At 41.9% G+C, this 24,919-nt stretch overlaps 1 protein-coding gene across 2 annotated transcripts in view; it reads left to right on the top strand.

Annotated features, from left to right (window-relative positions):
• Positions 1-24,919, top strand: part of LOC138642353 (collagen alpha-2(VI) chain-like) — a 668,325-nt gene that overhangs the window by 469,226 nt on the left and 174,180 nt on the right. For both annotated transcript variants that reach the window (XM_069730466.1, XM_069730467.1), the window contains 2 exons: positions 12,090-12,152; positions 12,472-12,522. In XM_069730466.1, coding sequence (XP_069586567.1) covers positions 12,090-12,152; positions 12,472-12,522 — 114 coding nt within the window. The remainder of the gene's footprint in view (positions 1-12,089; positions 12,153-12,471; positions 12,523-24,919) is intronic.

Raw genomic sequence — 24,919 nt, forward strand, 5'->3', positions numbered from 1 at the left:
AGAAGAAAGCCCCAAAGAAACAGATGGATTATTTCATCTAGATGTTCCAACAAAGTCCAACTTGTATCCACTTGAAGACAAGGGTCATCACATAAAAGTATTTAATGATATAGTATTAAAACAACTGGAGAATATTATAACTACCAACAAACCTTCCAACAACATTTGTAATAAAAAGAAGAATTTAAACCTCAGTTTAGGGGAAAAACAGGCGATGAAATCACTAGCCTCAAATAATAACATTGTGATCAGATCAGCAGACAAGGGGGGAGGGATAGTGATACAAAATCGTTGTGACTATATTAATGAAGCTTTAAAAATTCTCTCGGATAATAACTATTATAAGAAAAGTTCCTTTAATAACTATGCATCCTCCATACAGAAATATAATGATCTTATTGCAGAAGGATTGACTCTAAATATTTTTAGTAACAAAGAAAAAAGTTTTTTATGCGTAAAAAACCCCAGTATCCCATTTTTTTATCATCTGCCAAAAATACACAAAAATATACAAAATCCCCCAGGCAGGCCCATTATTGCAGGTATAAATTCACTGACTTCCAATCTTGCACAATATATTGATCGAATTATGCTTACACGTTTTTAATCTTAATAGCCATCTTCATGATTCCTCCCATTTATTAGTGCTTTTACAGAAAGTTTTATGGAAACCTGAGTACATCTTTCTTACTATGGATGTTTCAGCACTGTACTCAAACATCCCACACGATGTTGGACTACTATGTTTTCATTACTTCCTTAAATTTGATAATAGGCTCTCCTTAATTCAAAAAAACTTTCTAATTAAAGGATTGGATTTTATACTAAAAAATAACTATTTTACCTTCGAAAATGAATTTTATCACCTGATCAAAGGGACCGCAATGGGCTCGAAAGTAGCACCTACTTTCGCAAATCTTTTTATGGGGGTTTTTGAGGAATTATTTATTTTAAATGAAACATGGCAGAAACGAATTATTTTTTATAAAAGGTTTATAGATGACTTGATATTTATTTGGGATAACACAGAAAATAATGTTGATAATTTTATCCAGCAAATTAATAATAATAACTGGGGTCTGTCATTTACTGCCCTTTATGATCATAATAATATCAATTTCTTGGATGTTACACTCTTTATAAAAGATGGCAACATCTGTAGCAAAACATTTTTTTAAAAAGTTGATGCAAATAGCTACATTCATTTCAGCAGTGGTCATTACTCCAAATGGTTAAACAATATTCCAAATAACCAATTCCATCGAATTAGAAAGAACTGCACTGCTGATATTGATTATAAGGAACAATCCACCATATTGAGTAAAAAATTTCGTGCTCAGAACTATCCCACAAATCTAGTAAAACGAGCCTGATAATTCTATGAAATTAAATCAAGGAGCACTACTAGATAATAGAGTAAAAAATCCCGATGATAAAAAATTTAAGATGAATTTTATAACACAGTATAACAATGAACATAAGGAAATATGTGATGTTCTACAAAAAAACTGGTACATTCTATTAAATGACCCCGTTCTGAATAAAGTTCTCTCTAGAAATCCTAAGATTACCTTCCGCAGAGCACCTACCATCAGGAATCTCATAGCACCTAGTCGTCTGAAACCTTTAAACGATCCAAGGGATAATCATATTACCAACAAAATCAGAGGGATTTATAAATGTGGATCAAAAAACTGTCTATGCTGCCAAAACATCAAACATAAAGCAGACAGCATTATCTCTTTTGCCACCAAAGAGAAATTTATGATCTCTCATTTTCTGAATTGCAATTCAGAATATGTAATTTATGTAATTGAGTTCCCTTGTGGCAAACAGTATGTTGGTAGAACCACTCAACCACTCCATCTACGGTTAAATTCACACAGGCACAACATAAAAAAGGGCCTCCTTACCCATGGACTATCTAGACATTACACTTTTATAAATAATAAGGATTTTAATAATTTAAAAATCAGTCCCATTGATCACATCCCTGAAAAAGTTCCCAACAGAACCATGAAATTAAATAGAAAGGAGATGTATTGGATGTACAAACTAGGGAGCTTGAAACCGCAGGGTCTGAATGAGATCACTGAGGCTTTCATTTAATTTGGTAATATATATACAGAATTTTCTATGTAATCTCTATTTTTTATAAATGCTAACCTATATATATATATATTTTAATTCATGAAAATGATCAAATAATTAGTCTGATGTATTTATTGTCCCTTCATATGAACAATGTTTTTAATTATTTAATTATTTATTTTTTATAATGTAATCTATATATCCTAATTCGTGAGAAATATATTTAGTAAATAATTAGCCTAGTGTGTATATAGCCCCCTGATGTGGTTGATGGTGTCGATCTCCTGGATTGGAGTGTGGACATATGTTTTTGTTTGGAGCTCAGGGCCATGTTGCTCCCAATTGAGTTAAATTACTTCCAATGTTTGCCTTTTTTTTTTTTTTTTTTTCCTTTTGTCTACAGCAGCAAACAGACTTTTTGCTGTATCTCAATCCCGATATTATAGAATGGAACACCCCCAAAAAAGAAATAGAGACAACCTGTCCAGGAATTTATATATATATATATATTTTTATTTATTTTTTAGTAGTTGTTTTAATAATAAAAAATTTCTTTTTTTAATAATACATTTTTGTTTAAGGTGGAATTCAAACTTAATAATCGATAGCTTTTATACGCAAAAAAATGAAAGGTGTGGCTCAGTAGACTGTGTATTATGCAGCAGAACTTGGTAACTGGGGAATCTCACCTCACAGGTTCTTATCAGCTATCTTCCTCTTTTTTCTCTTTTTTTCTTTTTTCATTGAAGAGACATTTAATCGATTAGCTTAACAAACTGATCACCATCTCTTTTAACTTAATATCCTGCAAATATCAATTAATGCAAGACTATCCTTCAATTATTTCTGTGTCAACAAAGTTGTATTAACCTTTTGTAAAAAAAAAAAAAAAAAAAAAAAAGGGATGTTGTGCTGTCAACTTTTACTTGGTATTTAAACAATGTAAGACCGTTGTATCTGTATGTTGTATGTGGAATTTCCTGAAGAAGAGGTCGCACTGACCTTGAAACTCGTTGAATAAACCACCTTTTAAATTTATTATCCTTGGAACTTCATCATTAAGGCAGCGCGGATTTAACCCACACCTCCTGCACAGTTTATATTGTCATACGGCCGTTGATCGGCTTGTGGATCTGCAGCAGCCAAAATCGCTACATGCTTTTTATTCAACAAAATCAGGTGAGCAATTCTAAGAAAGCTCTCTTGGTTATCTAGAGGATAAGACCCTATTTTGCGCTTTGTGTCTCCATTTTTTTTCCTATAGCACCCCTGTGAGGGAGGCATTGCCACTGTAGCATCCAGACTCCTGGGGTGCCACATTTGCACCACAATGATAATGCACAGTGTCCTCCCGAGATGAACCCAACTTTGACCATCTTTTTAAAAGTTCAACAGGTCATTGAGCACTTCAACAATTTTGCTGAGATGTACTTGCCCGAAAGGGACATCTGCGTGGATGAGTCCCTAACTCATTTCAAGGGGAGGCTAAATTTCTGGCAATATCTTCCCAGTAAGAGGGCCAGGTATGGAATTAAGCTGTACAAACTATGTGAGAGTACCACAGAGTTTAGGGTCTATGAAGGGAAGGACTCCCGGTTTGAACCCACTGAATGCCCCCCCGCCCTGGTAGTGTGCAAATTGTATGGGATTTGGTGCACCCATTGCTGGATCAAGGTTATCACCTCTACATAGATAACTTTTATACTAGTGTGAGCAGGTTGCGAGATGCAGTGACGGACAGGAAGCAGAGCAAGGATTAACAATTTTACTTAATAGAGGAATACTCCACGCAGGGAGGCAATGGGTTAAACAGGGGAATAAACAGTCTAATTGCAAAAGGATATGTGGAGTTAAGGGACAAAGAATCAGGTAAGGGCCATTCCTGTGAATCACTTAACGTGGCAGTAATTCCTCAGACTGTGAATTCTGCTAGAAAGTCAATAGCGCCAACAACGGCGGGCACGGTGCTGGTACAAAAGGTTCAACTGGTAATGGTGTTCTGTCTTCTGGCGGCAGTAGTCAGTCTCCGATACCTTCCGCTGAACCCCCAGTCCATGAACATATGTGGCCGGAACAAACAAGGCAGCAGCACAATCAGGGTCTCCCATGGGCGGGAGGTATATGTGCTGATAACGTCTGTCGAGTACACGGTTCTCTTTCTGCGGCACATGCGCTGAACTCACGGTCACAAAGCACACGGCAACTCGATCTCTGTCAGCTACGTGGTGCGCTGCACTTCTCTCTCTATGCTGCGCGCTGCCTGTACACATCAGGACTGAAACGCCGACAACCACTGGCACGCTGCTTCTCCAGTGTAGTCTTGCAGACCATGGTCAGACGAGGGCAGCAACGAACAGTCCTTAACTCTGCCCTGGCTCTTAAGTTGGCGTGTGACACTTAGCTGAACAGGGCTCCCAGCTCTTTCCTTATTACTGTGGTGGGCTCCGGCAGCGTCCCATCTTTGTATTGGCCACATGTCATTGCAGCCTGGTTGCGCACCCCTTGGAGCCAGCTGCGCACGCACCTTGTCTCTGTCACTGCCGGCGCAAAACTGCCTGATGCTGTGCACACTTTCCTTTTTAAGCTTCCGGGTCAGAGCCCCCGTCCGGTCCTTTTTGCCTTCCCCCAGGAAACAGGGGATGCAGCCTTAGCTGTTCCAGACCCAGCTCAAAACAGGTACTTGCAGCCTGTTCTTCCTCCTTACATCAGCGTCCTACTGTTCAAGTCCCTTTCTTCGTAAGCTACCTCAGCCTGTGGTACTGTGTTAAAAAATCAGAGAGGACTCCCTAAGACGCTAATTGGGCAGCTGGTCAGAAAGGGTGAGATCAGAGCCCAATGTAGCGACAACATGCTGGTGGTCAAGTACAAGGACAAGAGGAATGTCCCTTTCTTGACCACCATACATTTTAATGGCAGCACCCCCAGTGCTGTATAAGCTACCTCTACACAGGTCCACAAACCAAACTATATATCTCTGATCAAGTCCTCCAGCCATACAGTGCAATAAGAAAAGCCAAGGTGTGGTAGAAGAAGCTGGCTGTGCACATCGTAAAAATGTCAATGTAAAATGCTTTTGTGCTATTGGAGCACCCCATAGGGCCATGGGATACTCAGTATTGGGTCCGACAAGGCAGTTCTTAAAGGGGAAGGTCACGGCAGCAATGACCCAATCCGTGGCCCTTGGTGTCCATGTAAAATGATGATTAAAGGGAAATAAAGTTTATGGGAAGGTTTGGAAAGGGGAAATTGCTTGTGATGCCAGCCGCGGTGTTCGGCTATATTGGTCAACACTGCAGTCAGATCCTCTGGTGCGATGGAGGTGCAACAAAGATGGTGCAGCTCTCCACTGATAGAGCTAGCCCCAGGGCAGTTGTAGTGCAAGTGTTAAGATGGCGGTTGTGGTTATTCCGGGCAGGAGACGCAGCAATGACTCAAAGGACACAGCAAGGTGCAGTTTCCACTTTTACTTACAGTTTCCAGTCCACAAACACCAGCCGGATGCTGTGTTCTCTGGGTCAGTGGTCCAGCAAACTGCCAGGTAAATTGGGGTGCATCTTTCCTGGACTCTTTCTTATGCCTTTCTTTGGCCGCATTAGAACAAGTAAGTTTCCACTTTTACTTACAGTTTCCAGTCCACAAACACCAGCCGGATGCTGTGTTCTCTGGGTCAGTGGTCCAGCAAACTGCCAGGTAAATTGGGGTGCATCTTTCCTGGACTCTTTCTTATGCCTTTCTTTGGCCGCCTCACTACACTGGCTTCAACGTCTGCTGCCCAGCGTCTCACCCACAGTGTCCCAAGCCAGCAGCCACAAACCTGGTCAGGCGACATCCTCTGAGTCCCCTGGTTTCCATCTGGCTGCCTTTTTGGCAAGTTATCGGTGGATGTGGCTGTAACTCTTACAGATGCCACAGCCTCCGGTTTCTTAGCTGAACTTGGAGTTTTCTAAGTTGGGGCTAGTCCCCTGACTGCGACCTGGTCCTTCCACCAGGCGATTGTCAGCGTGAATGCGGGTCCCACGGGAGGCTTCTGCACTTCCCATGCCCAAGTACCCCTTTTGTCATCCTGGAAGCTTCTTTCTCTCTCTCCCTCGCACTTCTCTCTTCAGGCTGTCAGGAGCTGCAGACTCTCACGTCTGCTCAGCTCCACTTCTTACAGACTACTCTCTTATGCTCTTCCCACCTTCTAACCTCGTCCCCTTTTCCCTACCTACACCACCCATTCCTATCCAGTCTGAGATGAGGTCTTCCTCCCTAAAGGTATGCCCAGGTGTCCCGACTGAACTGGTGTGTGTTGGATGTGAGTGTTAGAGTCCTGGGTAATGCTCCATTCCCTACCTGAGAGTGGGACATCACACCTCTGGATGAGGTGCAATACCTATGTGGAGATTGGACCTCAGGGGCGCCACACTATCATGATATGCAAGCCAGACTGGTATGTCGTACCTTCAGTTCCAGGAGGTAGTGAACAAAGCCCTAATATTGGAGATCAGGAAGGAGTGGGCCCCAGTACTTCCGGAACTGAAGGTGCACATATCATACCAGGCCAACATTCCCCCGGGATTGTCCCTCAAAGCACAAAAAAAGGAAGGTCACAAAAGAGATGCAGTGCAGAGCCCGATCTGCACCCCTCTACATACAGGCACAAGTGGGAACATGAAACATACAGTGAATACCATGTTTACAGTGTCGGTAATAGCATCACTTATCCCATGAGGCATACCCTTGTGGGACACTATGTCCTAACAATTTTTTCTACAACCTCTCACCTAGCAGTCGGTACTATGAGGAAGGTCTTAAGGACCGAAACAGCTATTTTTTGTACTACTATGTGTGGACTGAATTAAAACCCATTCGCATCATACATTGTACTACGATTTGGGACCCTACTTGTGCACCAGAATACAGTAGTGCCATGGTTTACTATAATACATTAGTCTAGGGCAACTAATGCCCCATAGACTAGTCAAAGCCTTAGTTAGCATAGAAAATGGGCATAATATAAATGCTTTTTTAAACGTAATTTTTAACTAAAACCTTTTACAGGGTTGGTTAGGCAGGGAATTTACTGATACATAAGTGAAAGATGCTGGGATGGAGGGAATGAGAGACTTGAGATGTTCCCTTTATAAAGCTATGTTTATTGCTTTTCTACATTTTTTTTTCTTGATTTGGTTGTTTAGAGTGCTGAATACGCATGCTCTTCTGTTGATCTACCATAGAACATTTCATAAAGATAAAATGTTGCAGTTGGCATTCATGGTTTGGGGCTGGATTGTTCTAATGCTGTGAGGGAGAAAGTGACTTGTCAAATCTACTATATAATAGTCTAAGGGTCACTTCCGTCTTTCTGTCTGTGTGTGTGTCTTTCTGTCTGTCTGTCACGGATATTCATTGGTCGCGGCCTCTGTCTGTCATGGAAATCCAAGTCGCTGATTGGTCGTGGCAAAACGCCCACGACCAATCAGCGATGGCCATAGTCTGGCAGCGAAATGGCCGCTGCTTTACTGCCCTGCAGTCAGCGCTGAGCGCTCACACAGGGTTAATGCCAGTGTTAACAGACTGCGGTGTAATGCACTCCATTAACACAGCTATTAACCCTGTGTGACCAACTTTTTACTATTGATGCTGCGTATGCAGCATCAATAGTAAAACGATCTATTGTTACAAACAATAATAATAATTAAAAAAAAGGTTATTCTCACCCTCCGACGTCAATTAATTGTGTCATTCCTCTTGAGCACTCCACACCAGTAATCCATATGTGGTGGCAAACTAATGTTTGGGTGCACGGCAGAGCTCAGGAGGGAAAGCGCACCATTTGACTTCTGGTGAGCAAAATTGACTGCAATAGTGGTTGCCATTTCACTTTTGCAGAGCCTAAACAGGGGAAACGCTAAAAGTGACCCCATCGTGGAAACTATATACCTTGAAAAACTTATATAGAGGTGTGCTGAGCATATTGAGCCCACAGGTGCTTCATAAAATTTTAAAATATTGGACCGTTAAAATAAAAACTTTTTTTTCCCAAAAAATGTTGCTTCAGTGACAAATTTTTCATTTTATAAAAGGTAACAAGGGAAAATGGACCACCCAATTTGTTGCGCAATTTGTCCTGAGTATGCTCATGACATGTGTTGAGTGAAACAAGTGTTTGGGCACACGGGAGCGCTCCAAAAGGAAAGAAGCCATTTTGGGAAGCAGACATTGCTTGTAAGGTTTGCTGGCACCTTGCCACATTTGTAGAGCCATTGTAGTACCGGAAGAGCAGTAATCCCCCACAAATGACCCTATTTTGAAAATCACACCTTTCAAGGAATTCATCTAGGGATGTGGTGAGCATATTGAACCTACAGGTGCTTCACAGAATTTTATAACATTGGGATGTGAAAATGAAAAATTGCGTTTTTTTTTTTTTATATATGAAAATGTTTTATTAGCCCCAAGTTTTTAATTTTCACAAAGAATAATAGGAGGAAATTGACGCAAATATTTATAAAGCAATATCTTTCGAATGCAGCAATACGCTATATACGACTGCCCACAATGCTGGTTACAATATAACAAACTTTATTATTATCACATAAACAACTGATAAAACCACAAACATAAAGAAAGGGGTAAAGTACAGGAGAAAAAACCTGGTGGTTATGGCTACTAGAAAGACAATGGACTAAGCATAAAGTCACTCAATAATATATGGGAAAAGCGGGCAGCGGCCATCAGGCAATATGTAGACATAAATATAAAGTGCATTCATGTAGTGTTTACATAAGTTAGATAATGCTAAGACATAAAATATCATACACCTGAGTGCGGCTGCCCGCCGTACCCAACAGAAGCAGCAAGCAGAGTCCGCATATAATGAATATTTAGCAAGTGCCTACAAACAGAGTGATCTATTTCAAGTGTTTATTTCTGTTAATGTTTTGATTATGGCTTACAGCCAATGAAAACCCCAAAGTCATTATCTCAGTAAATTAGAATACTTTATAACACTAGCTTGAAAAATTATTTTAAAATAGAAGAGGTTATAGTTCCTATTCTCTACTCTCCAGGCCATGGAATTTTAAAAGCACCAACTGACATTACCTATCCCAGTGATGGGGAAATCTGTCTTCACTGAATACAATCTTTGCCTAGAGATTGAGGGAAAGATCAAACCAGGAGGACAAAGAATAAAATTTCTCTAATACTGTATTTTTCAGACTATAAGACGCATCCCAAATTTTCAGAAGAAAAATAGGGTAAAAAAAATAATGTGTCAAGTGTGGGTCTGTCTTACAGTACGAAATTCAGCTTACCAAGGGGGGATCGGCAGCACTGGTGGAGCGTGGTCAAAGGGGGTGTTCCAGCGAAGATATGACTCCCATCCCAGAGTGGTGCTGCTGGTTCGGTGGTGCTCATGGTGTGGTGGCCTCCGTGAAAATGACCACCGAGGCACCAAGATCTCGTCTCACAAGATCTCAGGACGAGATCTCGTTGCCAACATCTCAATCTGCGCAAGCGCCGCTTCTAGCAGCCATTTTCCTCAAGGCCACATATCGCAGTAATGAAAGTGCGGGGGCTCCGGGCTTTTACAAAATGTCGGTGGAGCCCCAGCACCACAGAGCACTGCCTAATACTGCCTCACCAGCCTGGGAATGGAGTGTGATCATCGCACTGCAGCGTCGGACCGTGGCAGAATCACCCAACTCCTGCTGCTGCCACATTACTTGTAAGTATATTCCGACTACAAGACACACCCCCATTTTCCCCTCAAATTTGGGAGGAAAAAAGTGCGTCTTATAGCCCGAAAAATACGGTATATACTATTACTAGTTACAAAGTTGTTTATTTACATGTGTAGTATTGATTTGTAAAATAAAAATTAATGGATGTTTATGCTTTAACCTCTTAACAATATCTGTGGTGCTCCAGCTAAGTCTGATAAATTCTTGGCAGATGATGGATGTGCAATCATCTGCTCAGATAGCCGCATGTGTTGCTGAGCATTGACCGAGGCTGTTTAACTGTTAAATGCCACTTTCATTTACAGCCCATGACTTGGGAGGGGAGCTCGTCATTCCATAATCGCGGTGCACCATTGGGTTGTCATGACTTCCACGGGGTCTGTTTAAGACTCTCATGACAGTCCTCTTGTGAATGCCACCTTTGTCTGGTATCCTATGAGACCATGACTTGTGCTAAATACAGCACAATATTGTATTACAGTACATAGATGATCACATAAAAATTTGAAATGTGGTAAAAGTAATAATAAATAAAAATAAAATGTGGTATTGCATCAATAAACGTCTGATCTCTAAATATGTAAAATTAACACGAATGGTAAAAAATGTTAAACTGGGACTCCAGATTTGCAATAAATTCAATAAGAAACTAAATGTTCTATCTAGCCTAAAATTGTAAACCAAAAAAAAGTAAGGTCGCCATACAAAAAGAAAAGCCTACAAACAGCACAATTGAGCAAAAAATGAAAATTCTATGGTAGGGATGTCAAACTCAAATACACAGAGGGCCAAAATTAAAAACTTGGACAAAGTCGCCGCCCAACCATATTTAATTTTTTTTTTTAAAAAAGGCTTTAATTGAGTACGTTTTTCCTCATCATTAAATATAACAATTAACCTTTTCACAATCTTAAGTTTTGCTTAAACGTTAAGCTTGGCTTGTTTCAGATTCAAAGGGAATCTGTCACCAAGTTTTTGATACCCCACCTACAAGCAGAATAATATTGGGGTAGTGACTGATTCCAGAGATGGATCACTTAGTGGGCTACTTTATATAATTTGTATAAAATCACTGTTGTATCTGCTGCAGATCTAGCAGTTATCTGAATAAAATAAATCATGGAATGATCCAAAAAGGCATAAAAGGACAAAGCTTCTCTAAAAATCACCCCTCACTAGCAGGTCAGTAGAAGTTAACTATTTTAATATAGCATAATAAAAGCTATTTTATGGGGTAATTAATTAAAATGGTAATCCTAATTTGCCATATATACATTAGATTATTTGATTTGTGTACAAACCTAGAGGGGTCATCAGTACTAGGGCTTCGACCCTTTATACTTTTTTGGACAAACCCTTCCCAGGTCATACATCTTCATTTGTGCTTATTTAAAACCGTATTAAATCATGGCATGAGTGCACTAGTGCATTAGCATGCATGTGCCCAATTTGTGCAGAAGACAGAGTGCTGAGATGTATGGGAGAAAGCACAAGGGGAGTGATTGCTGGTGTCGGGAGAAGTGGAAGGAAATTCTGGCTTAGGTGGATGCCGTTCAGGAAGTGCGTCATAGCTGGGGACTGCTTTAGTACATGGCGTGTTGTAAATAGACTTGTAGTAATCAGACTGGAAACACAGGATTTGTAGTATGCGCGGTCTACCGGCAGGCCAGCTCTAGTAGACATTTGGTATTTTCTCGCGGGCCAAATATAAATCACACTGCCTTGACATATTTGGGTTATGGGCTTAAGAAAATGTCGACAAAAGCAAATGTGTTTTTTTAATTAATTTCCAGATTTTTTTCAGGACGTAAATTAAAAGAAAACTATAGATTTCTACTAAACATTGCCCCAAAACAAATGCAGAATTGTGGGAATGGGGAAGATTTGCAATTTCTTCTCATTTGTAATTTTTTTTCCTCATTTTTCAGTACATTGTATGGTAAAATTAATGGCATCATTCAAAATTACAACTTTTCCCACAAAAACAAGCCCTCATATGGCTATATGTGCAGAGAAAAAAGAAAATTATAGGTCTTGGAAAAAAAAGAGAGGAAAAAAAAAAGAAGTTTGCAAAAACAAAAAAATGCCCGATCCTTAAGGTGTAAAACAATCTGATTACTGCTTTCATTTCCAGAAAGCTTATTTTAAACTGAAAGAGGTGATCAAGTTGGTTACTTTGGACATAACTGAGAAGTTCACTTAGAACAGGTTTTATGCTTTCGAGATCCTCTGTTGAATATCTCCTAAACACTTTTTTTCTTTTTCAAGGGCAGTTCTGGTGATCTAGGCTATGTTGGTGCAAGAGGTGACACCGGATTACCAGGATCTATTGTATGTAAAAATAAATTCAATTAGAAATGCAATTAGAAATGTTGCTGGATATTGTTTGCAACTTTTTTCTTTTATTTTTATTCTTATTTTTTTTCCTGGACTCCAAAGAATTACAGTCATTTATTCTGGTAACCACTAATGCTTCATCTGTCATATTATTTTCTAAGTTAGGTGACTCACTTTGATCTTATATGCAATAGATCACTGAGCAATGCATGCCAATACATAGGCTACCCTCAGATATAGTGAATGTATTTTTCTAAAAAGAAATACATTTTCAAAGTTAAAACAAATATGCTCAAATTATATTTTCTTCTAGGGTGATCAGGGAAAACCTGGGAACAACTATGCAGGTGCGAGAGGCTTACAGGTAAGATGTATTGGTAATGGTACTTAACTTTTTTTTATTTTTCCATCAATATGCCCATTTGAGGGCTTATTTTTTGCGGGACAAGTTGTACTTTTGAACGACATCATTGACTTTTGCATGTTATGTACTGGAAAATGGGAAAAAAATTCCAAGTGCGGTGAAATTTAAAAAAAAAGTGCAATCCCACACTTGATTTTTGTTTGGCTTTTTTTGCTAGGTTCACTAAATGCTAAATCTGACCTGCCATTATGATACTCCAGGTCATTACGAGTTCATAAACCCCAAACGTGTCTAAGTTATTTTTTATCTAAGTGGTAAAAAAAATTCTAAACTTTGCTTAAAAAAAAGCACAATTTTTAGATACCCGTAAACCTCCATTTTTCATGATCTGGCTTTGGGTGAGGGCTTATTTTTGCATGCTGAGCTGACGTGTTTAATGATACCATTTTGGTGCAGATACGTTCTTTTGATCACCTGTTATTGCATTTTAATGCAATGTTGCAGCGACTAAAAAAAACTTAATTCTGGAGTTTTGAATTTTTTTTCTCGCTACGCCATTTAGGTTCATCCTTTTTTTATTGATAGCTCAGGCGATTCTGAAGGTTGCGGCACCAAATATGTGTATATTTGATTATTTTTTTATTGTTTTGTTTTGAATGGAGTAAAAAGGGGTGATTTAAACTTTTATTTATTTTTTTTAAAAACTTTTTTTTTTTTTTTACTTTTAGCATGCTTCAATAGCCTCCATGGGAGGCTAGAAGCTGGCACAACTTGATCGGCTCTGCTACATAGGAGCGATGCTCAGATCGCTCCTATGTAGCTGAATTACTGCATTGCTATGAGCGCCAACCACAGGGTGGCGCTCACAGCAATCCGGCATCAACAACCATAGAGGTCTTCAAAAGAGCTCTGGTTGTCATGCCGATGCATTGCTGACCCCCGAACACGTGACGGGGGTCAGCGATGTGCTCATTTCCGGCCCTATGGCCGGAAGCGCTAGTTAAGTGCCGCTGTCAGCATTTGACAGCGGCATTTAACCCCTTAATCCCATATGACATACTATCCCATCGAGGGTCGAGGTAACCTGGGACTTAATTCCTAGGGACGGGATAGTACATCATAGGCGATCTGTCGCGCTCACGGGTGGAGTGCGGCCGATCGCCGCCGGGTGTCAGCTGATTATTACAGCTGACATCCGGCACTATGTGCCAGGAGTGGTCACAGACTGCTCCCAGCACATTAACCCCCAGAACACTGTGATCAAACATGATTGCAGCGTTCTGGCGGCAAAGGGAAGCATTGCGCAGGGAGGGGGCTCCCTGCGTGCTTCCTTGAGACTCTCGGTACAACGCAATGTGATTGCGTTGTACCGAGCATCTCCTCCCTGCTGGCCCCAGATCCAAAATGGCTGCGGGGCTCCTTCCTGGTCCTGCATGAAGGTGGCTTACAAGCACCTGCTCAGAACAGGCGCCGGAAAGCCTCCCTGCAGTGCCTGCCAGATCGCTGATCTGACACTATACTGTGATGTCCCCCTGGGGCAATGTTATAAAGTAAAAAAATATATATTTACATGTGAAAAAAAAAAATTCCTAAATAAAGAAAAAATATATATATTGTTCCAATAAATACATTTCTTTATCTAAATAAAAAAACAAACAATAAAAGTACACATATTTAGTATCGCAGTGTCCGTAGCGACCCCACCTATAAAACTGTCCCACTAGTTAACCCCTTCAGTGAACACCGTAAAAAAAGAGGCAAAAAATAAAGCTTTATTATCATAAAATCAAACAAAAAGTGGAATAACGCGTGATGAAAAAGACGGATATAAATAACCATGGTACCGCTGAAAAAGTCATCTTGTCCCGCAAAAAATAAAGCCCCCATTCAGCATCATCAGCGAAAAAATAAAAAGTTATAGTCCTCAGAATAAAGCGATGCAAAAACTAATTATTTTTTATATAAAATAGTTTTTATCATATAAAAGTGCCAAAACATACAAAAAGATATAAATGAGGTACTACTGTAATCGTACTGACCCAAAGACTAAAACTGCTTTATCAATTTTACCAAATGTGGAGCGGTATAAACGCCCCCCCCCCCCCCCAAAAAATAAAAAAAAAAACAAATTCATGAATAGCTGGTTTTTGGTCATTCTGCCTCACAAAAATCGGAATAGAAAGCGATCAAAAAATGTCATGTGCCGGAAAATTGTACCAATAAAAACATAAACTCGTCCCGCAAAAAATAAGACCTCACATGCCTCTGTGGATCAAAATATGGAAAAATTATAGCTCTCAAAATGTGGAGACACAAAAACTATTTTTTGCAATAAAAAGCGTCTTTTAGTGTGTGACAGCTGCCAATCATAAAAATCTGCTAAAAAACCCGCTATAAAAGTAAATCAAACCCCCCTTCATCACCCCCTTAGTTAGGGAAAAATAATAAAATTTGAAAAAAATGTATTTTTATTTTCCCATTAAGGTTAGGGTTGGGGCTAAAGTTAGGGTTAAGGTTGGGGCTACAGTTAGGGTTAGGGGTAGGGCTAAAGTTAGGGTTTGGAATAGGGCTAAAGTTAGGGTTTGGAATAGGGCTAAAGTTAGGGTTTGGAATAGGGCTAAAGTTAGGTTTTGGATTACATTTATAGTTGGGATTAGGGTTGGGATTAAGGTTAGGGGTGTGGTTAGGGTTATGGTTGGGATTAGGCTACTTTCACACTAGCGTCGTACGACGCACGTTGCAATGCGTTGTTTTGCAGAAAAAACGCATCCTGCAAAGTTGTTTGCAGGATGTGTTTTTTCTCCATAGGATTGTATTAGCGACGCATTGCAACACATTGCCACACGTCGCAACCGTCAAGTGACGGTTGCGTCGTGTTGTGGCGGACCGTCGGTACCAAAAAACGTTGCTTGTAACGTTTTTTGGTGCGTTGTGTCCGCCATTTCCAACCGACCATGCGCAGCCAGAACTCCGCCCCCTCCTCCCCACAGCTCACAATGGGGCAGCGGATGCGTTGTAATAATGCATCCGCTGCCCCCGTTTTGCTGCGTTACCACAAGATGTGTCGGTACTAGTGTGAAAGTAGCCTTAGGGGTGTGTTGCAGTTAGGGGTGTGGTTGGGATTAGGGTTAGGGATGTGTTCGGGATAGGGTTTCAGTTAGAATTGTGGGGTTTCCACTTTTTAGGCACATCAGGGGCTCTCCAAACGCAACATGGTTTTCAATCTCAATTCCAGCCAATTCTTGAAAAAGTAAAACAGTGCTACTTCCCTTCCGAGCTCTCCCGTGAGCCCAAACAGGGGTTTACCCCAACATATGGAGTATCAGCATACTCAGGACAAATTGGACAACAACTTTTGGGGTCCAATTTCTCCTGTTACCCTTGGGAAAATAATTTTTGTGGAAAAAAGATTTTTTATTCTCATGGCTCTACATTATAAACTGTAGTGAAACACTTGGGGGTTCAAAGTTCTCACAACACATCTAGATAAGTTCCTTGGGGGTCTAGTATCCAATATGGGGTCACTTGAGGGGGGTTTCTACTGTTTTAGGTACATCAGGGGCTCTGCAAACACAATAATGACGCCTGCAGACCAATCCATCTAAGTCTGCATTCCAAATGGCGCTCCTTCCCTTCCGAGCTCTGCCATGCACCCAAACAGTGGTTCCCCCCATATATGGGGTATCGGTGTACTCAGAACAAATTGTACAACTTTTGGGTCTAATTTCTTCTGTTACCCTTAGGAAAATAAAAAATTGGGGGCGAAAAAAATCATTTTTGTGAAAAAATTGTTTTATTTTTACGGCTCTACATTATAAACTTCTGTGAAGCACTTGGTGGGTCAAAGTGCTCACCACACATCTAAATAAGTTCCTTAGGGGGTCTACTTTCCAAAATGGTGTTACTTGTGGGGGGTTTCAATGTTTAGGCACATCAGGGGCTCTCCAAACGCAACATGGCGTCCCATCTCAATTCCAGTCAATTACGCATTGAAAAGTCAAACGGCACTCCTTCTCTTCCGAGCTCTTCCATGCACCCAAACAGTGGTTTACCCCCACATATGGGGTATCAGCGTACTCAGGACAAATTCTCCTGTTTCCCTTTGTAAAATAAAACAAATTGGAGCTGAATTAAATTTTTTGTGAAAAAAAGTTAAATGTTCATTTTTTTCTTCAAACATTCAAAAAATTCCTGTGAAACACCTGAAGGGTTAATAAACTTCTTGAATGTGGTTTTGAACACATTGAGGGGTGCAGTTTTTAGAATGGTGTCACACTTGGGTTTTTTCTATCGTATAGACCCCTCAGGCTGCCGTCACAATAGCAGTATTTAGTCAGTAAATGCAGAAGTTGTGCATATGTTTCTATTATACTTTTCCTCTAATTATTCCACTCCTGGTTTTGGCTTACAATACTGATGTAAAATACTGACCAAATACTGCTCGTGTGACAGCAGCCTCAAAGTGACTTCAAATGTGATGTGGTCCCTAAAAAAAAAATGGTGTAAAAATTAGAAATTGCTGGTCAAATTTTAACCCTTATAACTCCCTAGTGCTGATGTAAAGAAGACATGTGGAAAATGTTACTTATTAAGTATTTTGTGTGACATATCTCTGTAATTTAAGGGCATAAAAATTCAAAGTTGGAAAATTGCTAAATTTTTTAAATTTTTGCCAAATTTCCATTTTTTCACAAATAAACGCAGGTAATATCAAATAAATTTTACCACTATCATGAAGTACAATCTGTCTGAGAAAACAATGTCAGAATCAGGATCCATTGAAGCGTTCCAGAGTTATAACCTCATAAATGGACAGTGGTCAGAATTGTAAAAATTGGCCCTGTCATTAACGTGCAAACCACTCTTGGGGGTTAAGGAGTTAACTAGTTAATAGCGGCTGGTGGATCGCAATTCCACCCGCCGCTATTGCAGGCATATGTCAGCTATACAAAACAGCTGACATGTCCCGGCTTTGATGCGGGCTCACCGCCAGAGGCCGCATCAAAGCCGGGGTTCTGACCTTGGATGTACAGTACTATCCTGTCCGAGGTCAGAAAGGGGTTAATAGGATACTGGAGGGCTCTTACTTTCCTACTCAACAAGTGCAAATGCAATAGAGCAAGAATATAAACAAAGAATGAAAAAAGCAAAGCTCAGTTTTGTCAGCTGACAATATACAGATATACAATCAGAAGGAGTAATAGATGAAATTGCTCTGATATTCACAACACAGCCACCTGGAGTTTTAAACTACAAGTAAGGTTAAGATAATATTTTTGTTTGCTCTCCTTTGTCTGCCTTTTGGTTAAAGACCCCACAAATGGCTTATCAAGCTAACTCTGAGTCATCTTTATCTGAAGATTCTCCACCCTATGTAAAAGTTCTGCTCAAAGACACAGAACCCGTCTCCTTCTTGAGTGGTATGATGGCTAGACTTTCCCATCTTGTTTGTACTTACATATGATTTTGTACAAATGAATGAAGCATCTTCAGGTATCTTGAAAATGTACCTAAGGATAAGCCAGACTCGTGCAAGCCCACAATTCTATTCCAGATCTCTTGACGGATTTCTTACACAAAGAAGCAGTGTGTTTCAGGTGTGCATTAAAATACATCCACAGGTATGTCTAACTCAGATGTTGCCAAAAACCAATCAGAAGCTTCCAAACACATGACATCGTATGGCCAGTCCAGAATTGTTTAAATGCATGTAGAAAAGCCGCGGAGACACCATCACGTCTTTCTCAACGCAAGCAATAAATAGCCAGGTCTTTCACTGGGAAGGAACAACCACGGGAAGGGCAGCATCCAAAAAGGAAAACCACCTATGCCAAAACATGGTATCCATCCACAGACAGCTGTTTCGGGGTATTTGCCCCTCATCAGTGTGGAGTAGGAAACTGGCTATTAGGAGCAGTGCCTAGTAAAAGGACTATAAACATAAGGATGAATGACCTCGGGGAGATCAAAACATCCAACACCGCGGAGACACCATCAGAATCGTTTAAAGGCATAGTAATCTTAGCGTATGTAAACTTTTGACTTTGCAGTAAGTAATGAGAAGAATGTATTAAGGAATTTGGATTATTCTGGTATTTGGCAAATATTGAGTTCTCTTCAGTTCCTGGAATGCCATCTCAGTGTCATCAGTCCATTTGATTTGGCGCCTTTAAGAATATCTGTCAATGGCACGGCGATTATAGCAAAATTAGGAATAAATCGCCAAAAGTACCCCACAATTCCAAGAAGCACCCTCACTTGCTTCTTGGAAAGCGGTTGCGGCCACTCAACCTTGTTGATTTGCTGCTTTATCTGGCCTCTCCCGCTGACAGTCTACAGTCATGGCCACAAGTTTTGAGAATGACACCAAAATTATATTTTCACATGATCTGCTGGCCTCTGGTTTTTATTAGTGTTTGTCTGATGTTTATATCACATACAGAAATATAATTGTAATCATATTATGAGTACCAATAGGTTATATTGACAGTTAGAATGAGTTAATGCAGCAAGTCAATATTTGCAGTGTTGCCCCTTCTTCTTCAAGACCTCTGTAATTCTCCCTGGCATGCTCTCAATCAACCTTTGGACCAAATCCTGACTGATAGCCGTCCATTCTTGCATAATCAGTGCTTGCATTTTGCCAGAATTTGTTGGTTTTTGTTTGTCCACCCGTCTCTTGATGACTGACCACAAGTTCTCAATGGGATTAAGATCTGGGGAGTTTCAAGGCCATGGACCCAAAATCTCTATGTTTTGTTCCATAAGCCATTTAGTTATCACCTTTGCTTTATGGCAAGGTGCTCCATCATGCTGGAAAAGGCATTGTTGGGCGCCAAACTGCTCTTGGACGGTTGGGAGAAGTTGCTCTTGGAGGACATTCTGGTACCATTCTTTATTCATGGCTGTGTTTTTAGGCAAGACTGTGAGTGAGCCGATTCCCTTGGCTGAGAAGCAACCCCACACATGAATGGTTTCAGGATGCTTTATAGTTGGCATGAGACAAGACTGGTGGTAGCGCTCACCTCTTCTTCTCCGAATAAGCTGTTTTACAGATGTCCCAAACAATCGAAAAGGGGATTCATCAGAGAAAATGACTTAGCCCCAGTCCTCAGCAGTCCACTCCTTGTACCTTTTGCAGAATATCAGTCGGTCCCTAATGTTTTTTCTGGAGAGAAGTGGCTTATTTGTTGCCCTCCTTGAAACCAGCAGCCCTTGCTCAAAGAGTCTCCACCTCACAGTGCGTGCAGAGGCACTCACACCAGCCTGCTGCCATTCCTGAGCAAGCTCGGCACTGCTGGTAGTCCGATCCCGCAGCTGAAACAGTTTTAAGATACGGTCCTGGCGCCTGCTGGTCTTTCTTGGGCGCCCTGGAGCCTTTTTGACAACAATGGAAGCTCTCTCCTTGAAGTTCTTGATGATGCAATAGATTGTTGACTGAGGTGCAATCTTTGTAGCTGCGATACTCTTCCCTGTTAGGCCATTTTTGTGCAGTGCAATGATGGCTGCACGTGTTTCTTTAGAGATAACCATGGTTAACTGAAGAGAAACAATGATACCAAGAACCAGCCTCCTTTTAAAGTGTCCAGTGATGTCATTCTTACTCTATCATGACTGATTGATCGCCAGCCCTGTCCTCATCAACACCCACACCTGTGTTAATGGATCAAGCACTAAAACGATGTTAGGTGCTCCTTTTAAGGCAGGACTGCAATGATGTTGAAATGTGTTTTGGGGGTTAAAGTTCATTTTCTGGGCAAATATTGACTTTGCAAGTACAGTAATTGCTGTTAAGCTGATCACTCTTTGACATTCAGGAATATATGCAAATTGCCATTACAAAAATGAAGCAGTAAACTTTGGAAAAATTACTATTGGTCTCATTCTCAATAGTTTTGGCCATGACTGTAGATAATTGGCCTCTTCCCTATGGCACTTTTTTTGGATTTATTGCAAACCACACATTTCTTAAGGCGTCCAGAACCGCCTGTACCTTTGGCAGATAACTAGCTCAGTCAGGGCTAAAGACCACTGTGTCCACGAGGTACGCTGCGACATACTTCTTATGCCAAGCCAGGATCCGAAACCATCACCCTCTGCAAGACCATCACCCTCTGGAAGGTGGCTGGGGCCTCCTGCAGGCCGAAGGGCATTCTCGTGTATTGGAAACACCAATCAGGTGTTGAGAAGGCTGTCTTCTCCTTGGCACTCTGGGACATGGGGATCTGCCAATAGCCCTTCCTCAGGTCCAGGGTTGTAAGGTACCTTGCGGGTCCAAGTCTCTCAATGAGTTCCTCCACATGCGGCATCTGGTAGCATTAAAATAGAAACTTCATTCAGCTTGCAATAGTCATTGCTAAACTGCCACTCCCCATCAGGCTTCGTTAGGAGGACGAGGGGACTTGACCATGCACTTTTTGACTCCTCTATCACCCCGAGGTCTAGCATCCTCTTCTCTTCATTGGATATCACCTCTCTTCATGCTTCTGGAATTCTATAGGGCTTGAGGTTCAACCTTACATGCGGTTCTGTCAACACTTCATGCTCGACCAACTGCGTATGCCCGGCAACTCAGAAAATAGGTCCCAGTTCCGCTGCAAAAGCTCCTGACACGGTTGCCTCTGGGCTGGCCTCAGAGTCTCTGCAATGGTGACATCATCCCCGGTGACTTTGGGACTGGCTCTCAGGCAAGGGATGGCCAGCGATTCTCTGTCTCGCCAGGGTTTGAGCAAGTTCACATGATAGACCTGGTGAGGCATCCTTCACCCCGGCTGGTGTACCTTGTAATTAACTTTGTCCAGTTTTTTTCACTACCTCGTATGGGCCTTGCCACTAGGCTAGGAACTTGCTCTCCACCATGGGGATAAGCACTAGCACACGGTCCCCTGGCTGGAACTGCCTCAGCCTCACTGATTGGTTATACACCCTTGCTTGTTGTCATGGTTCACGGGGAGGATTCCTTTATCATCCCCACCACTCACACCTATTTGTCATGAACTGGGGTTGTTTGGTTGCCCCTGGTTCTTTCTAAAGAGGATTTATCTATATCCGACTTCCGGTTTGGAATTTGCAGCTCTCTGGCGCCCCCTTACCCTCAGGTCAGACAAGGCACTGCACCTAGGATAATTAGTCACCAGAAAGGCTGCCTTACTTTGTACTGGCTAATGGGCACACTGCAGGGAGGGCGATATAACTACTCCCACTCAGTTGGGAGCAATAATTATCAATGCTGCCATCACTACAAAGCCTCCCAACGCACAGGACAAATTCCGCTGCCACCAGCTCTGATTTCATAATTATTAACGGGACTGGAGCCAACCCAGATTAGTAGTGTAATTCACTTCAGGAGGATGTGACAGTTCATTATATAGCAAGGAGATACAAAGCTAGTAGTTTTATATTTTACTCCAAAAAAAGATATGGCAGTATTTACAGAAGTATAAAAATATATTATAAAGAAGACAATTATGGTATGTACCGTACAATTACAAATAAAATGGGATTAAAATTGAAAAAACACTTACATTTCGTTATATCATCTTATCTCATAGCTGACCGTGTGCTGTGGAGGAGAAGACACATCAGGATGCATCATACATCTGTATAGCAGCTAGACCCTGGACAAAAGCCACTTGAAGACTGCTGCTTCACTCATTTATTTTCCAGCTGAAATCCAAGGCACTCCCCCTGTGGTGACCTCACAGGCTGAATCCTCCCCTTTTCTTAGAGTTATGGCACCCATTTTTATGCCTAGCTTGCTGTATGAACCTCGTATATGAAAGACACAATGATCAGGAGGTGCACCACATCAGGGCGATTCTAAGTGTAAACACGGCGTTGTTACACGACACGCTTAAGGAGAAACCCGCTCTTTGCACTTGTTGAGTTTAGCTTCTAACAATTTCAGGGAGTTATAGATCCATCGATGGACATCCTGAATATATAATCCTTATATCTCTAGCCCTGATCGGAGCCAGTATATCTAACCTTAAAAGAACAATAGAAGCTCATGCTTTCTATACCAGTTTTAGCCAGTATCAGATGGGAGGGAGGACTGAGGAGGGTAGGGAGACTTGTCTGCCGCAGCATGGAGCCATATAAATTCTTGAGAGAGGGGGAGACATGAGGGGTTTACGATTAGACACACAGGCAGAGGGAGAAGAGTGGCTTAGAATTCCAGCCTTATGTTGGCAGGCAGAGGAAACTGCAGCTGAGAACTCTGTATGTGTAAGTGTAGTAATCAGAACTTTCCTATTTCCTGACACTTGTGCCTCCTGAGCCTGGAGAAGATGCTCCTTCATGATAGGCATCACTTTCACTATTCTCTTCTGCAGCTGGGTGACATGCTGTGATGCTCCAGTGTGGCGTCACGTCAGCTTACCATGTTTCCTTGGCGATGTGCAGGAGCCCTCGCGGATGTTGACCATACAGGAACTCGAACGGCGAGAAGAGCAAAAATGGAAGCATGTAGTCCCAGTCTCGACAGTCCTTGAAAATGACCTTTTTGAGCATGGCTTTCAAGGTTTTACTGTAGCGTTCTACTAGGTCATTGGTCTGTGGATGGTACTCTAAGGTTTGCAGCTGGGCAACCTGGAGGACCCTACATAGTTCTTTCATTACCTTGCTTATGAAGGGGGTTCCCTGGTCTGTCAGAATCTCCTTTGACAGAAATATGAGCATGTTCCCGGGTGATACTCTTAGATGAAGAGTTCCTTAGGGGTACAGCTTTAGAGTACAGGGTTGCACAGCCCTGACCACTAGGATATATTGGTGCCCTCATGCAGACTTTACTAAACTAAAGAACCTACTGGGTCCATGGCAATTTGCTCAAACAGGATCTCAATTATTGGTAATGGGACTAGAGGACTTCGGAACTGCGAAGAGGGAGCGGTTATCTGGCAGGTGGGGCAGGACCTACAATAATTCTGGATCTCTCTTTAACATCCCGACCAATGGAACCTCTGCAATATTCTCTTCTGCATTTTCTCCACTCCCAGATGGCCCCCCAAAACATGGGAATGGGCCATGTCTAGGATCCTATGCCGGTATGGCCCTGGAACCAACAGCTGCTCTACTATTTCACATCCCCTCAGTGTAGTCACTCAATACAACAATTTTCTATTGACTGCAAAGTGTGGGTACCTGGTGTTAGCCCCCGGTTCTTGAGCAACCCCATCAATCACAGACACATTTTCAAAGGCCCCTTTTAGGGTAAGATCCCACATTTGAGCAGTCTCTAAATTTTCCCCAGAGATCCCCAGCTCAGGAACCTCGGCCTCCCTGGTCACTGAATTGTCCTCAACACCAGCCAGGACACACAAGGGGAACTTCACCTCCGACTGTGACAGAGATTCATCAGGGTTGCACTGCCTCCTGCCTGAGACCCTGGGCACCCCTGCTTTCCCCCACAAGTCCCTGAACAGGCTGAGGTCCCACATGATTATCACGGGGTGTAGTAAGTCTCTGGCTACCCCAACCTCATGTAACTCTGTAACACGACTTGTTTTAATTGACACTCTGGCAACAGGGTAGTCTTTTGCATCCTCATGGATACAGCGTACGCCCACATGTTTCCCTAGGGTCAACTGGTGGGGAAGCGTGGCCCTTATCAGTACCAAATTCCCGGAGTCTAAGGGTCCTGATACCAGTACTCTGTTTATGGTCACAGGGCAAGACTGCGGTCCCTCTCAAAGCTGATAGTCCACACTGAAGGCTGGGTAGGTATAAAACGAACAGCGCCTGCCTAGGCTACAATCCATCTGCTTAACAGATATAGGATAATGGGCCTCTATGTGTCCAGGACCATGACACCGCCAGCAGATCAGGTATTTACCAGCAGAATTTGGTAGCCCCTCAGCAGCTCCTTGGGACTCCAGACTCCCCACAGCTGTGGCTCTGTTACACCTCATTTAGGACTTGGGCTCCCGCTGGAATCCCGGTATGGCAATGTACCACCCCCTGGATTTCTCAGGGACCTCTCAACTATCTGGTACCTTTGTACAAGATCCACCAGGTCATCTGCATTCCGGGGGTCTCCTTGGGCAACCCAGGTCCGCATCGGCATGGGAAGAGAGTGAATAAATCTATCCATGATGACCCACTCAACCATCTGGGATGGAGTGGAGGATTTCGGCTGCAACCACTTCTGAGCAAAAATGCAACAAGCCAAACATTTGTGAGTGGAAAAGTTTATCCCCATAATATGCCTAGTGATGAACCCTTTGGGCTCTGACAAACATATTAACCTCTGAGCATGCCAATATCTCTGTTTTCAGCTTGGCATATTCCCATGCTTCCTGCAAGACCAAGTCAAAATAGGCAGCCGTTCTGCAACCTGCTCAAAAACAGTAAAAAAAATGCCTCTATATCATCACCTGGGGTCATCTTTGCATAGCTC

Source organism: Ranitomeya imitator, chromosome 6 (assembly GCF_032444005.1).
Source record: "Ranitomeya imitator isolate aRanImi1 chromosome 6, aRanImi1.pri, whole genome shotgun sequence".
Lineage (NCBI taxonomy): Eukaryota > Metazoa > Chordata > Amphibia > Anura > Dendrobatidae > Ranitomeya > Ranitomeya imitator.